We start from the raw sequence: 24,619 nt of genomic DNA on the forward strand, positions 1-24,619 counted from the left end.
ATCTACTGTGATTGGTGTCGTAAACGGGGTTTTGTTCATGAAACTTACCCAGCAGATATATATATAGCTGTATTTCTCCGAAGTCCGACAGAAATTTCAAAACTCCCGGCACACGCAGTGGTCGGCCAGGTGGTTAGTACCCATTCCCGCCGCTGGGAGGCGGGAGTCAGGAACCATTCCCATTTTCTATCCAGATTTTTTCTGTCGCTCGTAAATGAAAACACCTGTTTTCATTACCTCCGACCATATTTTGATTCTCCATTGCCGCTTAAGTATCCTAATTATTCTTTTGAATGATTGACTTGGATGTGTGGCTAGGCATACGCTATCGTAATTTAATTAACCTTTGTTTAACTTGTCTGAATCTAGTTCGGCTAGTTTCAGACTGTGTTGTCTGCACAAGTAAGGTGAGGCTACCGAAAGTTTCGGTAATTCCTCATTTGGTATGCACGGGGGTTGAGAACGTTTTTTCTTTATTGAAAAATCGATGTAAGACGTGTGAGAGTTTGACTGATTCCGAAGGGAAGACAGATGATTCGTATGTACGCAAATTAGAGCGGGATTGAATCACGGGGTCTTCCTCAAGAAACTGCATTAGTAAACAGAAGTCAGGGTAATGAACCTACTAACCTTTCTGTAGACTTTGTTTTGCCTAACCCTGTAGTTTGGCCTACGAGCCATTAGGCTATGTCTACGAAAGAATGCCCTTTTCTGTTATTGTGGATTCCATTCGTAATTTGGAATCTAAAGTGCTCGCTCTCCAATCAGTGTTGTGAAGTGTAGTGCCCCCAGTGTTGTGGAGAGGGCGTCAGATCGGCCCTATAATGCCTCTAGGCCTGGACCTCTGTCGAACCTCCAAGCCCAGGAAGACGGACATGTCGAAAGCCGCAGGAGGGTTACGGGGAACCCCACCGATCTGGCGTCCTTCGGCAGAACCTGTAGACGATCCCCAGGCTGCCAAAAAATAGTGCACAAGAACGGATCATGAAAGATTGCTTCTCGTCCTCTGAGGCGTCCTCCCCGCACAGGGGTTGGAGCTCTGGGAAGAACTCGCGCCCTCTAAAAAGAAGCTTTAGAGAAGAGGACGCTTCACGTCCTCTCTCTCGTCGAGAGGGAGCGTCAGATCGGCCCTATAATACCTCTAGGCCTGGACCTCTGTTGGACTCCCAGGACCAGGGAGAGGGCATGTCGAAAGCCGAATGAGGTTTACGGGGTCTCCACATTGATCTGGCGTCCCTTTAGCAGAACCTGTATGAGCCACAGGCTGCAAAAGAGTGTGTCGTGCGCTTTCCCTCCGTGAGGGATTTTAGTCTTAGAGGCGTCCTCCCGAACAGTAGTTGGAGCATGAGAAGACGCTCGCGTCCTCTGAAGAGAACAAAGACGTTAGATGTCGCACAGGCGGCCATCGTCAGTAGTTTTCTTAGAGGAGCACGCAGAGCCTCTTGTTTGCGCTTTCTTCTACTTTACGGGCTTCGCCTTTATTAGCGTCCTCCCCGAACAGTAGTTGGAGCATGAGAAGACGTTCATGTCCTCTGAAAAGAACAAAGACGATACATGTCGCACAGACGGCCATCGTCAGTAGTTTCTTAGAGGAGCACGCAGAGCCTCCTTGTGCTCCTTCTGCTTTACGGTCTTCGCCTTTGTAGGCGTCCTCCCCGAACGGTAGTTGGAGCATGAGAAGACGCTCATGTCCTCTGAAAAGAACAAAGACGTTAGATGTCGCACAGACGGCCATCGTCAGTAGTTTCTTAGAGGAGTACGCAGAGCCTCTTTGCGCTCCTTCTGCTTTACGGGCTTCGCCTTTATACGTGACTACTCTCCGCCACAAAAAAAAAAAAAATAATAATAATAATAATTCAAAGACGCAAGATGTCGCACAGGAGGCCTGTGTCTTTGATCTCAGGAAAGAGGACGCTTCACGTCCTTTCTCTTTTGCTGCTTTGCGGTCGTCACCTGAGAGTTTTGCTGCATGGACGCCTCAAAAGAGAACCAGGACATCATCAGACGATGACGTCTTTGAACCCCCCTGTCGCTCCAAGAATAGAGCTGTGAAGGGACAGGTGAGAAGGAATAGGGCTTTCTCTCGCTCCTCTCCTTCTCATAGTATCAGCTTTTCACCTGAAAAGGAACATTCTAGAAAAGAGGGTCATCCGTTTGATGCAACATCGACTTGCTTCGTTGCCGACGAGAAACGTTTGTCTGTGTCTGCTATTAGAGGCTACAGAGCGGCTCTGAGTTTGGTGTTACGCCTGAAGGGTATCAACATCTCTTCCTTGGAACTTTCCCTGTTAGTTAAGGGGTTTGAGAAGCCGTCTTCTCCTAGAGAGCTCAAGCCCCCAACGTGGGATGTTTCCTTGGTGCTTAAGAGCTTGACTAAGAGCCCATATGAGCCCTTGTGCCGCTCAACTGATAGGAACCTGGCGCTTAAGACAGTTTTCCTTTTGGCTTTAGCATCTTCCAAAAGGGTAGGAGAGCTCCATGGTCTGAATTATGAGGTGAAGCACACCAGGGGTTGGAAGTCAGTGTCCTTCAAATTTGTTCCGGAGTTCGTGTCCAAGACCCAAAATCCCTCGGTGCATAATGACAGGTTCGCTTCATTCTCCATTTCCTCACTGACTGACTTTGTGGGTGGTGATGTTCAAGAGCTTTTGTTGTGCCCTGTCCGGGCCCTGCGTTACTATCTTAAAAGGACTCGGCACCTTAGACCAGGCTGCCGCAGGCTTTTTGTCAGTACAGGCCGTATGATGATTCCATCGCCATGTCTCTGTGCAGGCTAGAGCACATAACATCATCAGACAGGCATACTTGACTCTTGATGATCCCATCGCCATGTCTGTGCAGGCTAGAGCACATGACGTTAGGGGTATTGGTCCCTCTCTGGCTTTCAAAAAGAACTTAGCTGTACATAGAGTGCTGAGCGCTGGTACTTGGTTACGCCAGTCCACGATCACCTCTTTTCTATCTTAAGGATGTTGCCCACAGATCTATGGACACATTTTCCCTGGTCCTGTGGTGGCTGCCCAACAGGTTGTGTAACTCATAGTTGCCCTTAACAGGGCACCTTTGTATCTTACCTAAGATGATTGTGTGGATGAGAGAATGAGTGAGTTGGCTGGCCTCCTTCTTTCTCTTGTACCTTTCCTTCTTCCTTCGGGCGGTTTAAGGAATTGACACGTCATTTGCTTGACTGGTCTGATACAGGTGAGTGAGGTAGTCATACTGGTAGTGTGGTCATGCAGTATTCAATTTCTTACCCAATATTTAGTAGCATAGGCTCCGCTCCTGGGCAAGGAGGAGTCAGGAGTACTACAAACGCTAGTGCCCTGGTTTGTTTTTTTGGACAGTCACAGTTTTCTTTGGTTCCCCATACAATGGTTATCCCATATATCATTGTATGTCATTCAGGTTCTGAGTGGTTAGATTTTAGTGTATCTAGCTTCTCAACTGGCTTCAGTCCCTCTCTAAGAACTACATATTTCTTTTGAGAACTGGACTGGCGGGTAGGCCCCCAGCCGGTCTAGGATGTCTTATACCTCTCTCCAAGTATGAGTCTATCCTATTGTTAAGACCAAAGGTTTGTTCGCGTATGAACAAATGACAAATTTTCTAAGAATTTGTATTTTCATAGCTACAAACCTGAGGTCTTAACATTATACTGCCCGCCTCTAGCCACCCCTCTTTTTGTTAAGTCATCCTGAGTTGGGAAAGACTGGCGTAGATGTTCGGCGTTTGACCACTCTTCACCTAATCTACGCATGCGTTGCCAGACACCACAAGGTTCCTTGCTTTCATCTACTTTTTTACCGGATCCAGTTAGGCACTAGAAATTATCCTATTGTTAAGACCTCAGGTTTGTAGCTATGATAAATACAAAATATTTGTCTTAGAAAATTTGTCATATTTGTGTAAGCTAATGTAAGATTACCATTTTGATAAAGTTCATGTATTTTATTTTTATTGTTAATAACTTTAAGGTGATTTGAAAATGATTGCAGTTTTTAAGTGGTATTAAATTGTATTCTAGTAATGTCTATTGATGTTTATTCCAGATCCGTAAAGACAGCTAATATTTTGTCAAATTTGAGTGCTCAGCTGCATAATGCTTGAAGGGCTTGCAACATGGGTTCTCAACAATTACTTAGGAAAGTACTTGGAGAATTTAAATACAGATCAACTCTCCATTGGTCTTCTCAAAGGTTAGTTGTTTTGTGCAGCAAAAACAAATTTCTTGAAATTTAATTGCATTTTTTTTATATACAAACCTTGAGTCATTACAACACTATACCTTTGTACAATTAGCTCAGTCAGTAAATCTCTTAACCTGGAACAAGAGAACAAAAGATAGGAAGGTGGTGATTCCTTGCCGTCGCAAAGAGGTCCACTGCTGGTTTGCCCCATAGATTTTAGAGATCATTGCATACGTGGAGATCCAATGTCCATTCCATCGGCAAGCCCTGATTAGTCTCCCCTAGGACTGGAGGCCCAGGTGAATTGCCATCAGTTCCTTGAGATTGATGTGGAGGGCTTTCTATTCAACTGACCACATCCCTGACACCTTCTGACTTCCTAACATGCCAAACCAACCAAGATCTGATGCACTGAAATAAAATTCTAGGCCAGAGTTCATGGGCAGAAGAGATTTCCTTTCCTGTAGTCTTTTTGCAGACAACTACCAATGAAAGTCTACCTTGATCTCTGAGGAGATGGGGAAGACGAAAGTCTGTCTGGGTTTTTCTGCACCAATTCACTCTCAGATAAAACTGGAGAGGTCTCATGTGAAGCCACCCCAGCTTCACAAAAGGCTCCATGAGGCTAGAATCACCAACAGACTCACCCACTTGACTGCTGGACAAGTCCTGAGAGACAGTCACTCCCAGTCTGCAGACAAGAGTCGACTGGTATTTTGGGAGAGAGAAAAAACCCAAAGAGTCTGTAAGTCCATAATCATCCTTAAATAAGGAATCAGTTGAGTTGGAATATTTGGGATTTCTGGAAGTTGAGAAGCCAATCATCCAAATAGAGGGAAATGTTGATGTCAAGAAGATGAAGCCATTTCCCAAGAGATGTGAGAATCCAATGGAATACTTGTGGGGCCATAGGCTGACCAAAACATCAGGCCCAAAACGAGAACTTTCCCTGGAAATCTACTACTTCCTTGACTCTGGATGTATGGGGACATGAAAATACGCATCAGGGTGACCATCCAGTCACCCTGATGGAAAGAGTACATGACTGAGCAATTGGTCTCCATATGTAACTTTGTCTTCAGGACAAATGAATTCAGGGCGATGACATCCAGAACTGGCCTCTAGCCCCCTGATGTCTTGGGAACCACTAAGAGACAGTTGTAGAATCCCTCCAAGTTGCAGTTCAAAACCACCTGTACTGCCCCTTTGCAAATAAGGGACCTGACCTCTTGAGAAAGGGCCCAAAACTTCTCGGATCCTACCGAGTACCCTGGTAAAGTGATCGGCGACTTGGATAAGGGGGGCTTCTCTCTGAACGGTGTCGCTCGAATTTTTGTGAATTGTCATGGAAAATTTGTAATTTTTCTCCTTGGTGACTGACAGGTCTTTAGTGTTGTTGACAATGTTGGACTCAGGCTCTGCTAGCTGTAGGTATTGTGCTAAAATTTGCATGACTAGGCTAACCAAGGAATCTTATGGTACTCATACTTTATGTACTTATTGTAGAGGGCAGATATGTTCATTTGATACTTTATATAATGAATGTTTTGGTTGGGACGAAAGGATACAAGAATTTGGAGTCTCATTTAAAGAAATTAGAGAGAGACAGGAAGAGTAAAGCTTTGACAGTCACCCCTTCCATCAAGCCTGTTTACCATCCCCAGGCTTCAACAGAGAGCCACTGGAGAGTCGTCTCTTTTAGTGGTACCCGTCTGTCATCAGATTTTGATTACTCCTTGCCCGACAGTAGGTGCTATCGGTGCCATTCTTCAGCTTCTCAGACTCTGAAGAGAGACTGTCATTGCAAACAGCCCCCCTCCACCTGCCAAGAGTTATAAGGAGGGTAGTGTTAGCCCACAGCCCTCCTGCAGTTTTGCTGCTCTGCCTTCTGCTACCTTTTCTGCTCATTATTGCCAGTCTTTGTGGGATAGCCAGAAGTGAATTTCATGTCTTGAGCACCCTGTTTTGGCTCCTAGGCACCCTGATGTTCAGCATAAGCGCCTGTTTCCTTCTGGGTGCTCGGTGTCATCAATGGAGCATTTGGTGCCAGAGTTGCAGCGCCTTACTCCTCCATCTCCATCTTCTCTTCCATCAGCACAAGAGGATTCATCTTTGGCTCTAATCAAATGTCAGTCTAAGCAACTCATGGGATTTTTAAAGAAGAAACCAGCAGTCTCCAAGAGTAAGGACAACTCTGCCCCCCGTTTCATCTGACGATGAAGAAGTTGACCAGGATACAACTCCACCTTTTGCCTACACTTCCTTATTGAAGTTTTTCCTTGCCAACTTTCCAGATTTTATCGAACCAGCTACTCCTGATTCTCCTGCCTCAACCTTCCTCATGAGGAAACAGACTCCTGACAGTGCTTGCTTCCCCAAGTTGGTCCTTTCTTCTTCCTCGAGGACCAGGATACAACTCCACCTTTTGCCTACACTTCCTTATTGAAGTTTTTCCTTGCCAACTTTCCAGATTTTATCGAACCAGCTACTCCTGATTCTCCTGCCTCAACCTTCCTCATGAGGAAACAGACTCCTGACAGTGCTTGCTTCCCCAAGTTGGTCCTTTCTTCTTCCTCAAGGAAAGTTCCTCGGAAGAAGGGAGCTTCTCCAGTGGCATTAAAGCCATACTTCCTCTTGAGCAGCTTAGAGGGAGCAAGGCAAAGCTATCTTTGCTTTCTCTCCCTTGAAGCTGCTGAAGAGGAAGTAGTATCGCTTTTACGCCACTGGAGAAGCTCCCTCCTTGGGAATGTCTGGCTCCTCCCATGGAGACTTCTCCGGGTTAATTGATGTAATGAGATGCTCTGCGTTTGCCTCAGCCAAGATTTTCTTTCCTCACCTTCTCTTAGAGATTTTTAGCTTCCTCAATTGGACTGGGGAGCTTTGTTGAGAAAAATTGAGGAATTGTCCAGTCCTTGCAAAAGATTTTGTTCATGAAACTTACCTGTCAGATATATCTATAGCTGTATTTTCCGAAGTCCGACAGAATTTAAAAAACTTACGACACACACAGTGGGAGTCAGGTGGTTAGTACCCATTCCCGCCGCTGGGAGGCGGGTATCAGGAACCATTCCCATTTTCTATTCATATTTTTTCTGTCGCCGGTGTTGTAAACAACTGTTTTCAGCACCTCCGTCTTGGATTTAGGAAACTTTGGCTTCTTAAGTATCCTTATTGATTTCTTGGTATCTTGAAATTGGATCGGTGGCTAGACACACGTTATTTGTGGAATTAATTGATTTTGGCTTGATTTCTCTTTAAACTAAGATGTCTGGGACTAATTCGGCTAGCGCCAGGTTTTGCACTAGAAGTGAATGTAGAGGTAGGCTACTGAAAGCATCGGTAGACCCGCATACATTGTGTAAGAGTTGCAGGGGCATGATTGTGTGTATGAGAATCGCTGCAAGGAGTGTGAATGTCTTTCGGACTCTGAGTGGAAGGCGTATGAGACCTATCTTCGAAAGCTTGAGCGTGATAGGTTAAGGAGGTCTTCCTCCAGGAGCGTTTCAGGTAAACGTCAGGAAGTTAATGTATTAATAAACATTACCTTAATATAATTTATCTAGCCCTAAATCCCCAAAAACCGCACCAAAATTTACCACATTGGCAACCCTGTTACCTCCTATTCTGTCCGCCAGTTGGCAACACTGTCGTTGACAGATACAAAAACCTTCCCTCAAATCAGTTGTTAACGAGCGCCCGTGTTGTTTACATCACGGCCGCTCTTTATATATTTCCTTAAACATTTTTGTGCCTTTAAAGCTATCATTATTTGTTAAATGAGACTTTATGTGAATTACCACTCACGCATTACATCACGAAATAGTGAATTAACTTTGATTTCTGTTGTGGTTCTTATCTTAAATTACGAACTTTTGCGTGACCCGGAACTACTGACCTGTCCAATTCTACAATGGATTACCAAGAAATTACGATGCTTCCTTCTGCCAGCAACATCAGGAACTGCCCGGTTTGTGGGACAAGGATGAGTAGCAGGGAGTATGAACCCCCATGACATTTGTAGCTCTTGTCGTGGACAGGTTTGTGACTTGACTTCCCTCGTGTGACGTATGTAAAGCCCCTGGTCTGACGAGGATATGATCTGCTTATATGAAACGCGCCAAACAATCTTGCAGCGTAAAAGATCGGTTTAAGGAGAAAAAGAAATCGATTGCTAGAACTGTATCTAACGAATTCTTTGACTTGGCGCTCATGGTTCTGGCTCTTCGGTTTCGGTATCGTACGACTCTGATTCCGAATTAATTGATGCTTTGCCCCTGTACAACCGGTAATTAGTGAAGTTATTTCTGATGTAGATTCAAAGATTTTGGCAATGGAAAACTACCTGGAAACAGAATTTTAAGAAATTACTGCTTAGTCATATAGAGATATTTCAGCTAAGTTTAACAATCTGTCAGAGAATTTCAAGAAGCCTTTACTAGAATGTCTAACACACTTTTAGATTCATTTTCAGCTCCTCGTCAGGTACCTGTCGACAGCATCATGGGTAACGGTGCGACAGATACCCCGGCTTGTGAAACCCCGTCGTGGCGCAAGGGCCTAGGGGGATCCGGTCCGGGCAGGTGCCTAACGAATCTTTACCCAACGTGTCCCCTGTTAGTCCCGTAAACAGTGCCAAAGGGCGCTTATTTAGGAGAAGGGGGGAGGGATATTAGTGTCAGACCTAAGATAGCTAGTCGTCAGGATTTTACTTCAGACCTAGGGGAAGTTTCTAAGTTAGGATCTGACGATGATGATGACGCGGATTCGTGTGATATTGATGTTTCCTCGAATGGATGTCATGATGTAGAATTCAAGAAACAAACTTTTTGATTTAATTTGAGTTTTCTTCCTCAGGCGAGGCCTAAAGAGCAGAAGCAGCCTCCGCCTCGTTGTTATTACAGAAAGGGATTTTTCTTGACGGTCCTTCCCGGTCACAGGAATTTTTACGTTTTCCCTTTGCCCAGAGGTTCGCGAGAGTGAGGGCGGACGTTGCCCGCTAAACTTTCGAAGGTGATCGGGGAAGGGAAGAGGAAGCTCTCTTCTCTTCTACGACACCGGAGAGGAGTTTACCAGGTGGCGGATGATTCTTCATTCTCTCGACCCCCCAAGCCAAATCCTGATTTTGTCCGACTTTCAAGTCAACCCTTACCTTCTAAGGCTTCGGTCTCTGTCTCAATTGAAGATTTATGCTATGGAGTCTGTTATGAGCTCCTTACAAGAAGCTCAATCCTTCAATATGTGGGTCCTCGGAGGGCTTTTAATGTATATCAAGGACTCCGGGTTTGTTCCTCCTGATGCTCCTCTTTTTTGAGAAATTCTGCTCATCCATTTCAATCGCTTCTGTACATCAGAACGAGCTTGCTGGCTTCACTTGCAGGCCTTTCTTGTTTCTCAAAGGCGTAACCTGTATTTGTCGCAGTACCCTCCTCTGTATTGGAGATTCAGAGAACCCGTCTGTTGTCCTCTTCTCCTTTTGGCGATTTCCTTTTCGATATTTCTGTGCTTTCTGAGGTTTTGAAGGAACATCAAGGTGATGCCTCTTCCCAAGCTCACTGGGCCTTATCAAGAGCTTTTTCCTCTGGTCTTCCTCCCGTTCCTTCAAGGAGTGAGCGTAAGTTTAGGACCAGATCTGTACCTTCTGCTCCAGGCCCAACAACATCCTTCTGGCTTCTTTTTTCCAGAGTACATCTCAGGTGCTGGTGCCTCTTCTTCATCCTCTGGTGCTCACAATTTACTTTGAAACGCGGGAGAGGTTCTTGGCGTGGCTCTAAGGGCAGAGAAAGAGCTCAACCTCCAGGAGGACCTTCTTCTTCTTCTTCTTCTTCCTTGTCTCTGCGTAAGAATTTTCCGGAAGTAGGAGTCATCACCTCGCCTGGAGACTGCAGTAGGAGCTTGTCTCTCCCACCATTGGTCAGCTTGGCAGGGGAGAGCGGTGGATGCTTGGGTGGTGGAGGTCCTGAAGGAAGGTTACGAGATCCCTTTTGTTTCCAGACCTCCACTTTCCCAATCGTCCTCGTCGAGTTGTTCAGCAGTTATTCCCCTAACTCAATCAGGGGTCAAGCCTTGGAGAAGGAGCTTTCGGCCTCTTGGAGAAGGATGCCATAGAGCGAGCTCCTCCTTCTCCCGGGTTTTACTCTCGGATGTTTGTAGTTCTAAAGGCCTCGGGTGCCTGGCGGCCCCATCATAGATCTTTCGGTTTTGAACAAGTTCATTCTAAAGTCCAAGTTCAGGATGGAGACGGTCCAGACTGTTCTTTCATCCGTCAGGAGGGGGGAACCTGGATGATTTCCATCGATCTGCAGGATGCTTATCTGCAAATCCCCATCCATCCAAGAAGCAGACCTTACCTTCGGTTTTTCACGGACTCGAGTTTTCCAGTCAAGACCCTTTGTTTCGGCCTCACCACTGCTCCACAGGTCTTTTCTCGGGTGATGCTCCTGTTTCAGCTATTCTGCATCAGTTAAAGTAAGGATGCTTCGGTATTCTGGACGATGGCTAGCTCCGGACGGCAATCTCTAGAGAAATGTCTCTGGTCGAGGGAGATAGTTCTGTCTCTTTGTGTCGAGTTGGGCATTCGTGTCAACTTCGACAAGTCCAATCTAATCCCTTGCCAGATCATGACTTATCTGGGGATTGTTTTGAATTCCCAGATTTTTGAGGGCTTTCTCCCGCTCAGAAACGGATAGACAAGCTTCTGAGTCTGATCGAAGAATTTTTGTCTTCCGTAACGCAGCCAGTTTCTCTTTGGAGGTCTCTCCTGGGCCATTGTCATCCCTCATCCAACTGGTTCCCGGAGGTCGTCTCAGAATGAGGTCCCTTCAGTCGACACTTCGCCAGTCATGGGATTTCGTGTCCGAGGACAGATAGTCGCTCTTCTCCACAATGTCGGAAGGATCTCCGTTGGTGGATGCAAGTTCACCGCCTCAAGTCAGGGACATCTCTTCTTTCGGTTCCTCCGGACCTAATGTTTTGGTCAGACGCCTCGGATCAAGGTTGGGGCGCACACCTGGGCTCCGAAGCCGCTTCGGGCCTTTGGTTAGAGGAGGAGAGGATCATGTCAATAAATTGGAGGGAACTGAGGGCAGTGTACCTAGGCCTTCTTTCATTTCAGGAACAACTGTTTTGGAGTCGGTTGTCGCGATCTTTGTCGACAACACCACAGCAGTCTCGTAACTTGAGAAACCAAACCGGCGGCACACAGTCGGATCTTCTCACTCAAGAAGCCCGATCAATCCTGTGTTGGGCAGAAGACAGGGGGATTACGTTGGTCCCTCAGTTTTATCCTGGGCCATCACAACGTCTTAGCAAGACGCCTTGTCGAGACCGAACGAAGTTCAAGGGTCGGAGTGGACACTTTGCCAGGAAGTCTTCGACAGCCTCAGGAAGAAATGGCCTGTCACAGTCGATCTGTTTGCCACCCCACTGAATTTTCGGTGCCAGATATTCTTCGCCCCTTACCAGACTCCTCAGAGTGCCGGGACAGACTCTCTTTTGCAGGACTGGGAGGGACTTCAAGCCTATGCTTTTCCTCCGTTCTCTCTGGTGAGGTCAGTCCTCAACAAAGTGAGGGCAACCAAGCGTCTGGATCTCACCTTGATCGCCCCCTTCTGGCCACAGAAGGAGTGGTTTCCCGACCTTCTGGAAGCACTGGTGGAACCCCCCATTCGCCTGCCAGAGAGACCAGATCTTCTCAAACAACCCATTTTCATCGGTTCCATCAGAGGCTCCACATGCTTCATCTTCATGCCTGGAGACTGTCAGGAGGTTCTCCAAGCACGAAGGGTTCTCCTCCAGAGTGGCGCGACAGTTGGCTCTTGCCAGACGGCAATCAACCAGAGTAAATTATCAGGCTAAATGGTCGGTTTACAGACGTTGGTGGTAAGTCTCAAGGACATTCAATTTCTAGACCTTCCTTACCGAAAGTAGCGGAGTTTTTAGTTTCATTTACATCATGACAGGGCCCTGTCACCTTCGTGCATTAAGGGTTATAGGTCTATGCTTTCCTATGTTTTTAAGGCAAGGCTCCCTGAGATCTCTTCATCTTATGTCATTAGAGATTTACTTCGATCTTTTTCCCTATCTCGACCCAGGCCGCAGTGTTCGCCTCCGACATGGGATGTTAACAAGTCCTTCAAGCCTTAAGGTTCCCTCCGTTTTGAGCCTCTGAATTCTGCCAATTTAGGGACCTCTCTTCTAAGACACTCTTCTTGTCTCACTGGCTACAGCCAAGAGGGTGGGTGAACTGCAAGCACTCTCTTTTCTGGTTGCCAGATCTGGACAAGACATGATTTTGTCATACCTTCCTGAATTTGTCGCAAAGACTGAATCGTCTGATAATCCCATTCCCAGGTCTTTCGTACTGAAGTCGCTGGTCGACTTTGTTGGTAATTCAAATGAGGAATTAGTCCTTTGCCCTGATAGGGCGCTCTCATGTTATTTACGCCGCACGAAGGACATTCAGGGTCGTCCCCGTCATCTGTTTGTTTCACCCCGAAATGTCAAGAGACCTATTTCAAAGAATGGTGTATCCTTTTTTCTCAGAGATCTGATCATTAAAACTGGTGGTTCGGCTGCTGGGGAAGACCAGACGCCGAGAGCACACAGTATTAAGAGCAGTTGCTACAAATCAGTAGCTTTTATGAAGAACGTCTCAGTCGCCAAGGTGCTTGAGGCGGCGACTTGGCGTTCTAATTCTGTTTTTGCCTCTTTTACTTGAGGGATATTTCTCTAGTTCTAGGCGACCTTCGTTCTTGGGCCCGTTGGTGATGGCAGGACAGGTCGTCAGACAGGAGAATTAGGTAGTCTTCCTGTTTAACGTTTGGTTGCTACCTGTATTATTTCATTAATTTTTTTTTTTTTTTTTGTATATATTTTTTGTTTTTGTATTATAACCCATGGCAGTTTTTGACGTAGTTATAATGGGAATTAGGCAGTTTGGTATTTAGGTGTTGTTGATGACAAGGACTGACTGCTTGGCAACTCATGCTGCTTCCATTGTCGTGTGAAATGGTTCCAGCCACTGGGTTGTCGGCACTGGCGACTACGCTTCTCCCAGAGTCGATGCTGACCTAGGAGTAGCCACTGGTTCGCTTGTCCTGACGACTCCTGCTTCTTCCACTGTCCTGGACAGGGAATTAGTCGATGGATCGTCTGCTGTCATTGGATGGTGACTCGCTCACCCATCTACTTTTTGTCTCACCTGTTTTTTCTCGAGTCAGACACTCGTGTGAGATCAGGCGACATTTAGTAGCCCTGAGTTTCTTGTTGACGAAGTCGGTTGCGTTGATACACCCCCCCGATGATCGTGTAACATGAGACCAGGTTGGACTGTCAGGCATTCGTCCTTCGGGACTGAATCGCCTTGTTGCTCCGCGCTCCTTTCTCTTGGCCCCAGAAAGCTCGAGTTAGGAGTTGCTCATGAGCCGATTCGTTGCTGGCGACGTCGGGTTTGCATTGATACACCCCCCAAGGTTTGCTTAGCTTTGAATCGCCCAGACAGTCCAGACACTCATCCTTTAGGGAAAGAATAGTGCTTGATAGTCTTCAGGGTGCAGCCTTGCTGTCCGCAATTCGTCTGACTGGTCACCTGGTCGGTCACCTGACTTTAGTACAGACGGACTGACTATGCACTTACTCCTTGTCCTGTGGTACCGCAGTTTGGTGGCATTATGGTAGGAGACTTTGAGTTGTTAGTATCTTAGACCTTGGGTTGAGTTTTGACTGCCTATGATATATATTTCTTTGTTTGTTTTCTCCTATTCTGTCCGAAGGGGAAATTGTATTCAGATTCCCTCCTCCTTTTCAATGTGGTTAATCGGGATACTTAAATTATATTAAGGTAATGGTTTAGCTTCAATATGGAATTTTTATTCTAAAATTAATATTAATAATACTTACCTGTATAATTTATCTAGTCCCACCCATCCTACCCCACGATCTGCCTATCACAACTGATTTGAGGGAAGGTTTTTGTATCTGTCAACGACAGTGTTGCCAACTGGCGGACAGAATAGGAGGTAACAGGGTTGCCAATGTGGTAAATTTTGGTGCGGTTTGTGGGGATTTAGGGCTAGATAAATTATACAGGTAAGTATTATTAATATTAATTTTAGAATAAAAATTCCATTTCTCCTACTAACCCTCCTACTGTAGTTGCTACTCCTAACACTGTAGTGTTGCCTTCGGGCCCTGAAACAGTGTCTGTGGAGGGTAATGCCCTTACTTTAATATTAGAATCGATTCGAAATTTAGAATCGAAAGTGCTTGCCTTAGAAGGCAAAAGTGAAGGTGCAAAGTGCAGTGACAGTGCCCCTTGGGTAGTGGAAGGTGCGTCAGATCGGCCCCATTTCGCCTCTAGGCCTGGACCTCTGCTGGACTCCCAGGTTTCAGGGAGAGGGCATGTCGAAAGCCGAAGGAGGGTTACGGGGAACCCCCACCGATCTGACGTGCCTTCGGCAGTTTTCTGTTGACGCTACCCAGAACTGCCAAGGAGCGAGGGCGTGCACGCCATCTCAAGGAGTGCTTTTCTTCTTCAGAGGCTTCCTCCCCGCGTAAGGGGTGGAGCTCTCAGTCAGTTTCACGCCCACTGAAAAGGAGCGTTTGTGATCGGGACGCTTCACGTCCAGGAATTTCTCCCGAGCGATGATCTTCGCCTGACAGTGTCTTCGCAGCCTTCCCGCCGCAGAAGAGGAGTAAAGTGTCATCGGATAATGACTCTTTCGAGCACCCCAGTCGCTCCAGAGTGCTAGCAGCGGCTGTTCCTGTGAGAAGGAAGAAGGCATCCCCTTGCCCCTCGCCTTCTCACAGGATCAGCCCCTCTCCTGAGAGGGAGTCTTCTCCTACCGAGAAGATTCTTCGCTCGTTGCAGCAGCAACTTGCTGATGTACTTTCTAAGAGAGAGACGCAACCGCGTCGTCGCAGGAAGGATGACAGGCTGCCAGTGAAGAGGTCTAGACAGCCTCCCTCTCCTTCTCCTCGCTCGTCTCTCTCTCCCTTTTCGTCACCTTCTAGAGTTCATGCAGCTCCCCAGCGGCTCTCTAGAGGACGCGAAGAGTTTGTTTCGCGCTCTTCGCTTGAAGCGGTATTACCCGCTCGTAAGCTTGCTACCTGTCGAGAGCGTGACATTTGTTTGGACGCTTGGTGCAAGTGCAGCATGATCTTGACGCTCGGTCGGACGCCAAGCGAGCGCCAGTGACAACTAAGAGTGCACCAGTGGACGCTAAGCGCGCGCCAGTGGATGCCAAGCGCGCTTCAGCGGAAGTCAAGCGCGCGCCAGCGGACGCCAGGCGAGCGCCAGTGGATGCCAATCGCGCGCTAGTAGAAGCCAGGTATGCGCTAGTGGACGCCAGGCGCACGCCAGCTGACGCTCAGGTGGACGCGGATGTAGAAGCTCGTCGACACCCACGTGTTTTTGAGGATTCTCTTCAAGTTTCTTCTCGTCTTCAAGAGGCACACAGTGTTCCGGTCTCTACTTTCCCTGCTCAGGAGTCCGCTGTGCCTTCTACTTCACAACAATGTTCCGCTTTGAAACTTAGACCTGAAAGTCTAGTATCAGCTTTGCTTCCTCCTACTTCACCTATGACTGAAGGGGAAGTGAGCGACGCTTCGGTAGAGGCTGATGATGAGCAACCGCTGGCTCCTGTCTCTTCAGACTACGCCTTCTTCAGTCTGAGTTCGGGGACACTTTTCATCCTGAAGCTCCTCGCTCTCCCCCCTCTCAACTTTCATCTTTTAAGATTAACAAGGTCTCGGGGTTTGTGAGGATGAATATGTCCCTTTCCACTAAGAGGGCGTTTCGTAAGGTCCACGACTGGATGGAGAGAAGGAAGGCTCAAGGAAAGACCTCATTTGCTCTTCCGCCTTCAAGACTTAGCGGAAAAGCGGGCATGTGGTACGAGACGGGAGAGGACGTCGGCATTAGACTTCCTCTTCCGCTCAAGGAGACTTTGCGAGCGTTGTGGATGCCTCGAGGAGGTCCCTCCTGTCCTCGTCAAAAGTAACCTGGTCGACAACGGAGATGGACTACCACTTTAAAGGCCTCTTTCGAACGTTAAAGGTCTTTAACTTCCTAGATTGGTGTCTTGGAGTCCTGGATGCCAAGTCTAGAAGTACTGATTCGATTAGCCTGGGGGAGCTGTCCAGCGTAATGTCGTGCATGGACAAGGCCATCTGAGATGGTTCTGAGGAGCTGACAGCACATTTTTGCACAGGACTCTTAAAGAAGAGATCCCTGTTTTGTAATTTCACGGCTAAATCTGTCTCTCCCTCACAAAAGGCAGAGTTGCTCTTTGCTCCTTTTTCAGACCATCTCTTCCCCCAGGCTATGGTTAAGGACCTTGCTACCAGTCTCCAAGAGAAAGCCACTCAGGATCTCCTCGCCTAATCATCTAGGAGACCTGCGGGCCCTTCGTCTTCGGGAGTTTCGATTCCTAAGAAATCGAAGCCCTTTCGAGGTGGATCTTCCTCGAGACCAGCCCCTTGAGGAAGAGGCACTTCCAGAGGCAGAGCCCCTGTGCTTTCGAAGAACAAGAAATGATCTAGAAGTCCTTCAGTCACCGGTAGGAGCCAGGCTTCAGCTGTTTGCGCAAGCCTGGGAAGAGAGAGGCGCAGACAAATGGTCTTTAGACATCGTAAGAAAAGGTTATTGGATCCCGTTCCTGAGATCACCCCCGCTGTCTACGACACCCAGGGATATGTCACCCTCTTATCGAGGGGAGAAGCAACAAGTGCTTTACGATCTGCTCGATCAGATGATCGTAAAACAAGCAGTAGAACAGGTCTTCGACCTGGATTCCCCGGGGTTTTACAACCGACTGTTCCTGGTGCCAAAGCAGTCAGGAGGATGGCGACCGGTCCTAGATGTCAGCAACCTAAACCTCTTTGTCATCAAGCAGAGGTTCAAGATGGAGACGCCTCAGTCAGTGCTTGGGGCTTTAAGACCGGGGGATTGGATGGTGTCGCTAGATCTCCAGGACGCGTATTTTCATGTCCCCATCCATCCCCAGTCAAGGAAGTACCTGCGGTTTGTCCTGAAGGGGAAGGTATTTCAATTCAGGGCACTCTGCTTTTGGAACTAAGCAACGGCTCCCGATGGTGTTCACCCTCCTGATGAAGAACATTGCGAGGTGGCTTCATCTTGCGAAAGTCAGGATCTCTCTCTACCTGGACGACTGGCTCATTCGAGCCTCCTCAAGAGACTGGTGTCTGGAGGACCTTCACACGACCTTAGTCTTTAACGAAGTCCCTGGGTCTTCTGGTAAACGTCGAAAAGTCACATCTGACCCCTTCACATTCCATAGTCTATCTGGGGATTCAGATGGACTCAGTGGCTTTTCGGGCTTTTCCGTCCCAGGGGCGACAACAACAATGCCTAAGCAAAGTGTCAGCCTTTCTGGGGAAAGAATCATGCTCGGTGAGGGAATGGATGAGTCTGCTGGGGACCATTTCCTCACTGGAGAAGTTTGTTTCCCTAGGGAGGTTGCACCTCAGACCTCTTCAGTTCTTCCTTTCGAACAACTGGAAGCACGAGAACGACCTAGAAGCGATCTTGATGTTATCGGAAGAGGTGAAAGAACACCTAAGATGGTGGTCAGATCCGTGGAAGCTTGCAGAAGGGCTTTCTCTCAAGCTTCAGAGCCCCGACCTAGTATTGTTCTCCGACGCATCTTCCAAGGGGTGGGGAGCAACACTAGGGGGGAAGGAAGTGTCAGGCACCTGGAGAGGGGAACAGGTGTCCTGGCACATAAACCTCAAGGAACTGGCAGCAGCTCATCTTGCGCTCCAGTTCTTTCAGGACGAAGTCTCCAGCAAGGTGGTGCAGATCAACTCGGACAACACCACAGCTCTGGCATACCTCAAGAAACAGGGAGGAACCCACTCTCGGTCCCTGTTTATCCTTGCAAAGGAAATTCTGTTGTGGGCGAGGACACACGACGTCACTATCCTGACAAGATTCGTATCAGGAGTGGAAAATATCCGTGCAGATCTCTTCAGTCGGCAAGGTCAACTGCTGCCGACGGAATGGACCCTCCATCAGGACGTATGCCAGAGGCTGTGGAGGTTGTGGGGATGTCCTCCCGTGGACATATTCGCAACTTCCAGGACAAAGAGACTTCCGCTGTACTGCTCACCGGTTCTAGACCCAGGAGCATTAGCAGTAGACGCCCTTCTTTGGGACTGGACGGGACTAGACCTATACGCCTTTCCCCTGTTCAAGATCCTAGGGGAGGTAATGAGGAAATTTGCGGCATCAAAGGGAATGAGGATGACTCTAATCACCCCCTTCTGGCCTGCGACCGACTGGTTCACAGAGGTAATGGCCTTCTTGGTAGACTTTCCGAGGACTCTGCCCCCAAGGACAGATCTACTCAAACAGCCCCACTTCGAGAGGTACCACAAAAACCTCCCCGCTCTGAGTCTGACTGCGTTCAGACTATCCAGAAGTTGGCCAGAGCGAGGGGTTTTTCAAGACCTGTGGCAAGAGCGATCGCCACTGCAAGGAGACCTTCCTCTCTTGCAGTGTACCAATCCAAGTGGGCTGTTTTCAGAAGTTGGTGCAGAAAGAAAGATATTTCCTCCACCTCAACCTCTGTGAGCCAGATAGCGGACTTCCTTCTCTACTTAAGGAAGGAAGTTAAATTAGTGGTGCCTACAATAAAGGGCTACAGGAGTGTGCTTTCTGTAGCCTTTAGGCATACAGGGCTGGATTTGGCCAATAACAGAGACCTTCATGATCTCCTAAGGTCTTTTGAGACTTCGAAGGTACCTCAACCAAAAGTACCATCTTGGAACTTAGACTTAGTTCTTAAGTTCCTTATGTCCAGCAATTTCGAACCGCTTCACTCGGCTTCGCTTAGAAACCTGACGAGAAAAACACTTTTCCTAACTGCTCTGGCGACGGCGAAGAGAGTTAGCGAGATCCAGGCTATAAGCAAACATATTGGGTTTAAGAACCACAATGCTGTATGTTCTTTGAGCCCTACGTTCTTGGCAAAGAACGAAAACCCTTCCAACCCTTGGCCGAAGACATTTGAAATCAAGGGTTTGACAGAAATCGTGGGGCAAGAACCAGAGAGAGTCCTGTGCCCTGTCAGGGCTCTCAAATTTTATTTAGAAAAGACAAAGGACTGTAGAGGCCCTTCTGGTAACTTGTGGTGCTCTGTCAAGAAGCCAGATCTTCCCATGTTGAAGAACACGCTTACGTTCTTCTTGAGGGACATCATTAAGGAAGCTCATACCACTTGCAGTGATAGTGATATGAAGCTTTTAAAAGTGAACGCCCACGAGGTGAGGGCTATCGTGACCTCGGTAGCTTTTCACAAAAATATGTCACTGAGTGAAATTTTGAGTGCCACCTATTGGCGGAGCAACTCGGTGTTCGCTTCGCACTACCTGCGGGAGGTGAAAGCATCATATGAACATTGCTATTCGCTGGGACCATACGTTGCTGCAGACACTGTTTTGGGGGCAGGAGGTAGCACTCATCCTATCCTTTAGTGGTTAGGTGAGTTTTTTAATTTTGTGTGTTTTTGGTTGTGGGGTCGACCGCCTGAGGCGGATCTCCCTTCCTTTAGTCTAGTTTAGTGGGACTTTCCTTTGGTAGACTAGGCCAGGTGGTGTTTTTATTACTTCATTGCCCTCATGGTATGGTCAATGGTCTAGTCACATCGTGTTCACGCCCCCGTTGACAGATCATTTAGAGCGCACCAGCTATATAGGTCTCTACCTCGCTGGCAACTCTAGTAAAGCAGAAGCAGACTTGGGTGACAGTAATCACGAAGTCAGCTATGCTAACAGGTAAGGAACCAAGATATCAATTATCTGCATGTATATGTTTCCGCCTATTTCTATTCTGTCTCTTCCCACCACCAAAGGTGGGGTTCAGCTATATATATATCTGACAGGTAAGTTTCATGAACAAAATGATATAGTAATGATACAATAATGTTTGTTCATATTTACCTGGCAGATATATATATTTTTAGTACCCACCCACCTCCCCTCAGGAGACAGTGAAAATAAAAAATTTGAATAGAAAATGGGAATGGTTCCTGATACCCGCCTCCCAGCGGCGGGAATGGGTACTAACAACCTGACTCCCACTGCGTGTGTCGTAAGTTTTTTAAATTCTGTCATACTTCGGAAAATACAGATATATATATATCTGCCAGGTAAGTATGAACAAACTTTATTGTATCATTACAATATTTTGCTTTTGACTGGTTGGGGGTATTGTCTTGTGTGTACAAGGCAGTTAGGGATGGCTCTCTGGAACTGGCTTCCCTTTTTTCAATGGGGATCTTGAAGAAGCAAGAACTGTGGTGCTGTTTTGCAATGAAAGGAGTCACCACATGGTGCTGTTTTGCAATGAAAGGAGTCACCACAAGCCTTTCTGCCCTTGCAACCACAGCTCTCCTTTCAAGGAGGAAGATTGAGGTCTCAATGTAGATCTCAATCCAACCTGCATCCCCCCTTAAGACCGATTAAGAAGTCTTCTTTTAAGCCAACCTCTAAGAAGTGAAAGTTAAGTCCTTTGTACCCCAGTGGAGTCCTTTGTCCCCCCAGTGGGTGCCAGGCTTCACCTCTTTTGGGAGGAATGGAGCCGAAGAGGTGCAGAACCTTGGGTAATCCAAGTTCTGTAGGAAGGATACTCTATATATTCCATTCAGAGAGAAGCCCCCCCTTATCCAAGTCGCCGATCACTTTACCAGCGTACTCGGTAGGATCCGAGAAGTTTTGGGCCCTTTCTCAAGGAGTCAAGTCCCTTATTTGCAAAGGGGCAGTAGAGGTGGTTTTGAACTGCAACTTGGAGAGATTCTACAACTGTCTCCTCCTGGTTCCCAAGACAGGGGGCTGGAGGCCAGTTCTGGATGTCATCGCCCTGAATTCATTTGTCCTGAAGACAAAGTTACATATGGAGACCAATTGCTCAGTCATGTACTCTTTCCATCAGGGTGACTGGATGGTCACCCTGGACATGCAGGATGCGTATTTTCATGTCCCCATACATCCAGAGTCAAGGAAGTAGTACCTACATTTCATCTTTCAAGGGAAAGTTCTTGTTTTGGGGCTATGTTTTGGTCCTACATTTCATCTTTCAAGGGAAAGTTCTCGTTTTGGGCCTGATGTTTTGGTCAGCCTATGGCCCCACAAATACTATTTCATTGGATTCTCACATCTCTTGGGAAATGGCTTCATCGTCTTGACATCAACATTTCCCTCTATTTGGATGATTGGCTTCTCTGCTCCACTTTGTAGAAGTGTGCGGGGGACTTAAGGAAGACTTTGTTTGCCTCAAGAATTAGGAATTTTAATCAACTTCCAGAAATCCCAAATATTCCAACTCAACTGATTCCTTATTTAAGGATGATTATGGACTTACAGACTCTTTGGGTTTTTTCTCTCTCCCAAAATACCAGTCGACTCTTGTCTGCAGACTGGGAGTGACTGTCTCTCAGGACTTGTCCAGCAGTCAAGTGGGTGAGTCTGTTGGTGATTCTAGCCTCATGGAGCCTTTTGTGAAGCTGGGGTGGCTTCACGTGAGACCTCTCCAGTTTTATCTGAGAGTGAATTGGTGCAGAAAAACCCAGACAGACTTTCGTCTTCCCCATCTCCTCAGAGATCAAGGTAGACTTTCATTGGTAGTTGTCTGCAAAAAGACTACAGGAAAGGAAATCTCTTCTGCCCATGAACTCTGGCCTAGAATTTTATTTCAGTGCATCAGATCTTGGTTGGTTTGGCATGTTAGGAAGTCAGAAGGTGTCAGGGATGTGGTCAGTTGAATAGAAAGCCCTCCACATCAATCTCAAGGAACTGATGGCAATTCACCTGGGCCTCCAGTCCTAGGGGAGACTAATCAGGGCTTGCTGATGGAATGGACATTGGATCTCCACGTATGCAACGATCTCTGGAATCAATGGGGCAAACCAGCAGTGGACCTCTTTGCAACGGCAAGGAACCACCACCTTCCTATCTTTTGTTCTCTTGTTCCAGGTTAAGAGATTTACTGACTGAGCTAATTGTACAAAGGTATAGTGTTGTAATGAATCAGGTTTGTATATAAAAGAAAATGCAATTAAATTTCAAGAAATTTGTTTTTATGCTGAAAAGCATTGTATGATTTCCATTTGTATATACTATTTTATAAAAAAAATTATCTGCACATCCCCTTTTTTCTTATTAAATTTCTTTAGCACATTTCTTGCATATGTACAGTATTGTTTGAGCGTTGTATATTTTAACTACATATGTATTTACAGGAGAAGTAGAGTTAGAAAATGTCCCATTACGAAAAGATGCTCTTCGTCATCTCGACATGCCTGTCGAGGTGAAGGCTGGATTTGTGGGGAAGGTTAGACTCCAGATTCCAGTCTCAAGACTGAGATCAGAGCCTTGGGTGATTATGTTTGAACAATTGTATCTTGTAGCAGGGCCTGTCAAGCTTGATGAGGTAAGTGTAAAAGGTTGAGATATTCTTTAGTTATTTCATGGTTTTTTTATGTATAACTAACGAGTGGTGTTCTTAGTGTTACTTATGAAAATCTCTACTAAGGCAGAGTTCTGAATATGCATATGAGCTATGTCAAAGTTTTTAAGGGACAGACTACTGTGATTTTTTTTATGGAAAACATTGCCTTTCTTGTGAGATACATCCTAGGATAGTGAATTGGCCTGAAAAATTAAATGGTATGGTACATACTACTGATACGTATATGTATGTACACTGAAATGTAGTAGTTGCTTGTCTTGATCCAAGTTATTGGTGGATCATTAAGTAATGTAGACTTTAATGATTGGTCAGTCTGTATAAAGCTTTTACTAGGTAGTGGTGTGTTGGTAACGTTATACCTATTTGTTGTTCCTACACAATACAGTTGTCCCTGGCTGTTCATGGACTCACCTATTTGCAGATTCATTATTCATGGAAAATTTGCCTTATTGTGGTATTTATCACTGAGAAATATTCACAAATTACTGTTTTTACATAAGTAACTTACCAAGTAATTACATAACTGTTTCTAGCACTGGCAGCTAAAATTCGGAATTCGCGGAAGTGATTCTTCTTTGTTTTGGCTATAGGTAACTAGTCCCACCCACTTTTGGGAAGAAGAGGAACAACTGAGCCAGGTGCTTATATTTGTTTCTGCTGGCTTACGACCTGGTTGTAGGTCAGCACCTGGTTCAGAATTTGAATTTTGTTCATGACACTTACCTTTCAGATATATATATAGCTGTATTCTCCGAAGTCCGACAGAATTTCAAAACTCCCGGCAAACGCAGTGGTCGGCCAGGTGGTTAGTACCCATTCCCGCCGCTGGGAGGCGGGTGTCAGGAACCATTCCCATTTTCTATTCAGATTTTTCTCTGTCGCCGGTCGGTAAACAACTGTTTACAGACCTCCGCCTAGGATTTTGGAAAACTCTTTGTTCACTTGAGTATTTGATTGTCTCTTGGTTTTTTGAAACTTGCTCGGTGGATTGGCATACGCGATTGTGGTTTGTCTTTGAATTTGGTTTTGGATTTCTCTAATATGTCTGGATCTTCTGCAACTAGTTTTAGAGTGTGTACTGTGCTAGAGTGTAAGGTGAGGCTACCGAAAGCTTCTGTGGATCCTCATACAGTATGCACGAAATGTAGAGATCATATTTGTTTGATGAATGATAGGTGTAAAGAGTGTGAAAGGTTGACCGAAAATGAATGGAAGACTTATGATTCGTATGTTCGTAAGCTTGAAAGAGATAGAATCAGAAGATCTTCCTCCAGAAGTGCTTCTGTGAAGAGTAAGGGTAGTAATTCGCATTCTAACCTTCCTGTAGAGGTTGTTACATCTAACCCTGTGTATTTGCCTTCGGGCAATGAAGTTATTGCTTCGGAAGGTATTGCCCTTTCTTCCATCATGGAGTCGATTCGTGCACTAGAATCGAAAGTGAGTGCATTGAAGACCACAGTGAAGTGTAGTGGAAACATTAGTGCCCCTAGTGTAGTGGAGGGGGCGTCAGATCGGTCCCATAGTGCCTCTAGGAATAGACCTCTGTCGGACTCCCAGGACTCAGGGAATGGACATGTCGAAAACCGAAGGAGGGCTACGGGAAATTCCCACCGGTCTGGCGTCCCTTCAGCAGATCCTGTGGACGTTTCCCAGGATGCCGAAGCGTGTGATCAAGCACGGATATTGAAGGAGTGCTTTTCGTCCTCTGAGGCGTCCTCTCCTGACCGGGGATGGAGCTCTCAGAGGGCCTCTCACGAAGAGTACGAGTTTGACACTAGGTGTCGCACAGGCGGCCAGCGTCTTTCTCGTCCTCTTAGGAGAGGTTTTAAGGAAGTGGACGCTTCACGTCCTACTTCTCGTCCTGTTCTTTCATCATCACCCGAACACTTCGAAGAATTGACGCCTAAGAAGAGAGGCAGGACGTCTTCTGATGAGGACGCTTTTG

General features: G+C 46.7%; 1 protein-coding gene across 4 annotated transcripts in view; it reads left to right on the plus strand.

The window, feature by feature from the left end:
- Window positions 1–4,048: 4,048 nt before the first annotated feature.
- The window catches only part of LOC135216276 (intermembrane lipid transfer protein VPS13D-like), a 999,641-nt gene continuing 979,070 nt past the window's right edge, over window positions 4,049–24,619 (plus strand). For all 4 annotated transcript variants that reach the window (XM_064251439.1, XM_064251442.1, XM_064251440.1 and 1 more), the window contains exons 1-2: window positions 4,049–4,196; window positions 22,445–22,635. In XM_064251439.1, the coding sequence (XP_064107509.1) occupies window positions 4,100–4,196; window positions 22,445–22,635 (288 nt within the window). In that variant the 5' untranslated portion in view covers window positions 4,049–4,099. The remainder of the gene's footprint in view (window positions 4,197–22,444; window positions 22,636–24,619) is intronic.

This window comes from Macrobrachium nipponense, chromosome 6 (genome assembly GCF_015104395.2).
Source record: "Macrobrachium nipponense isolate FS-2020 chromosome 6, ASM1510439v2, whole genome shotgun sequence".
NCBI classification, from domain to species: domain Eukaryota; kingdom Metazoa; phylum Arthropoda; class Malacostraca; order Decapoda; family Palaemonidae; genus Macrobrachium; species Macrobrachium nipponense.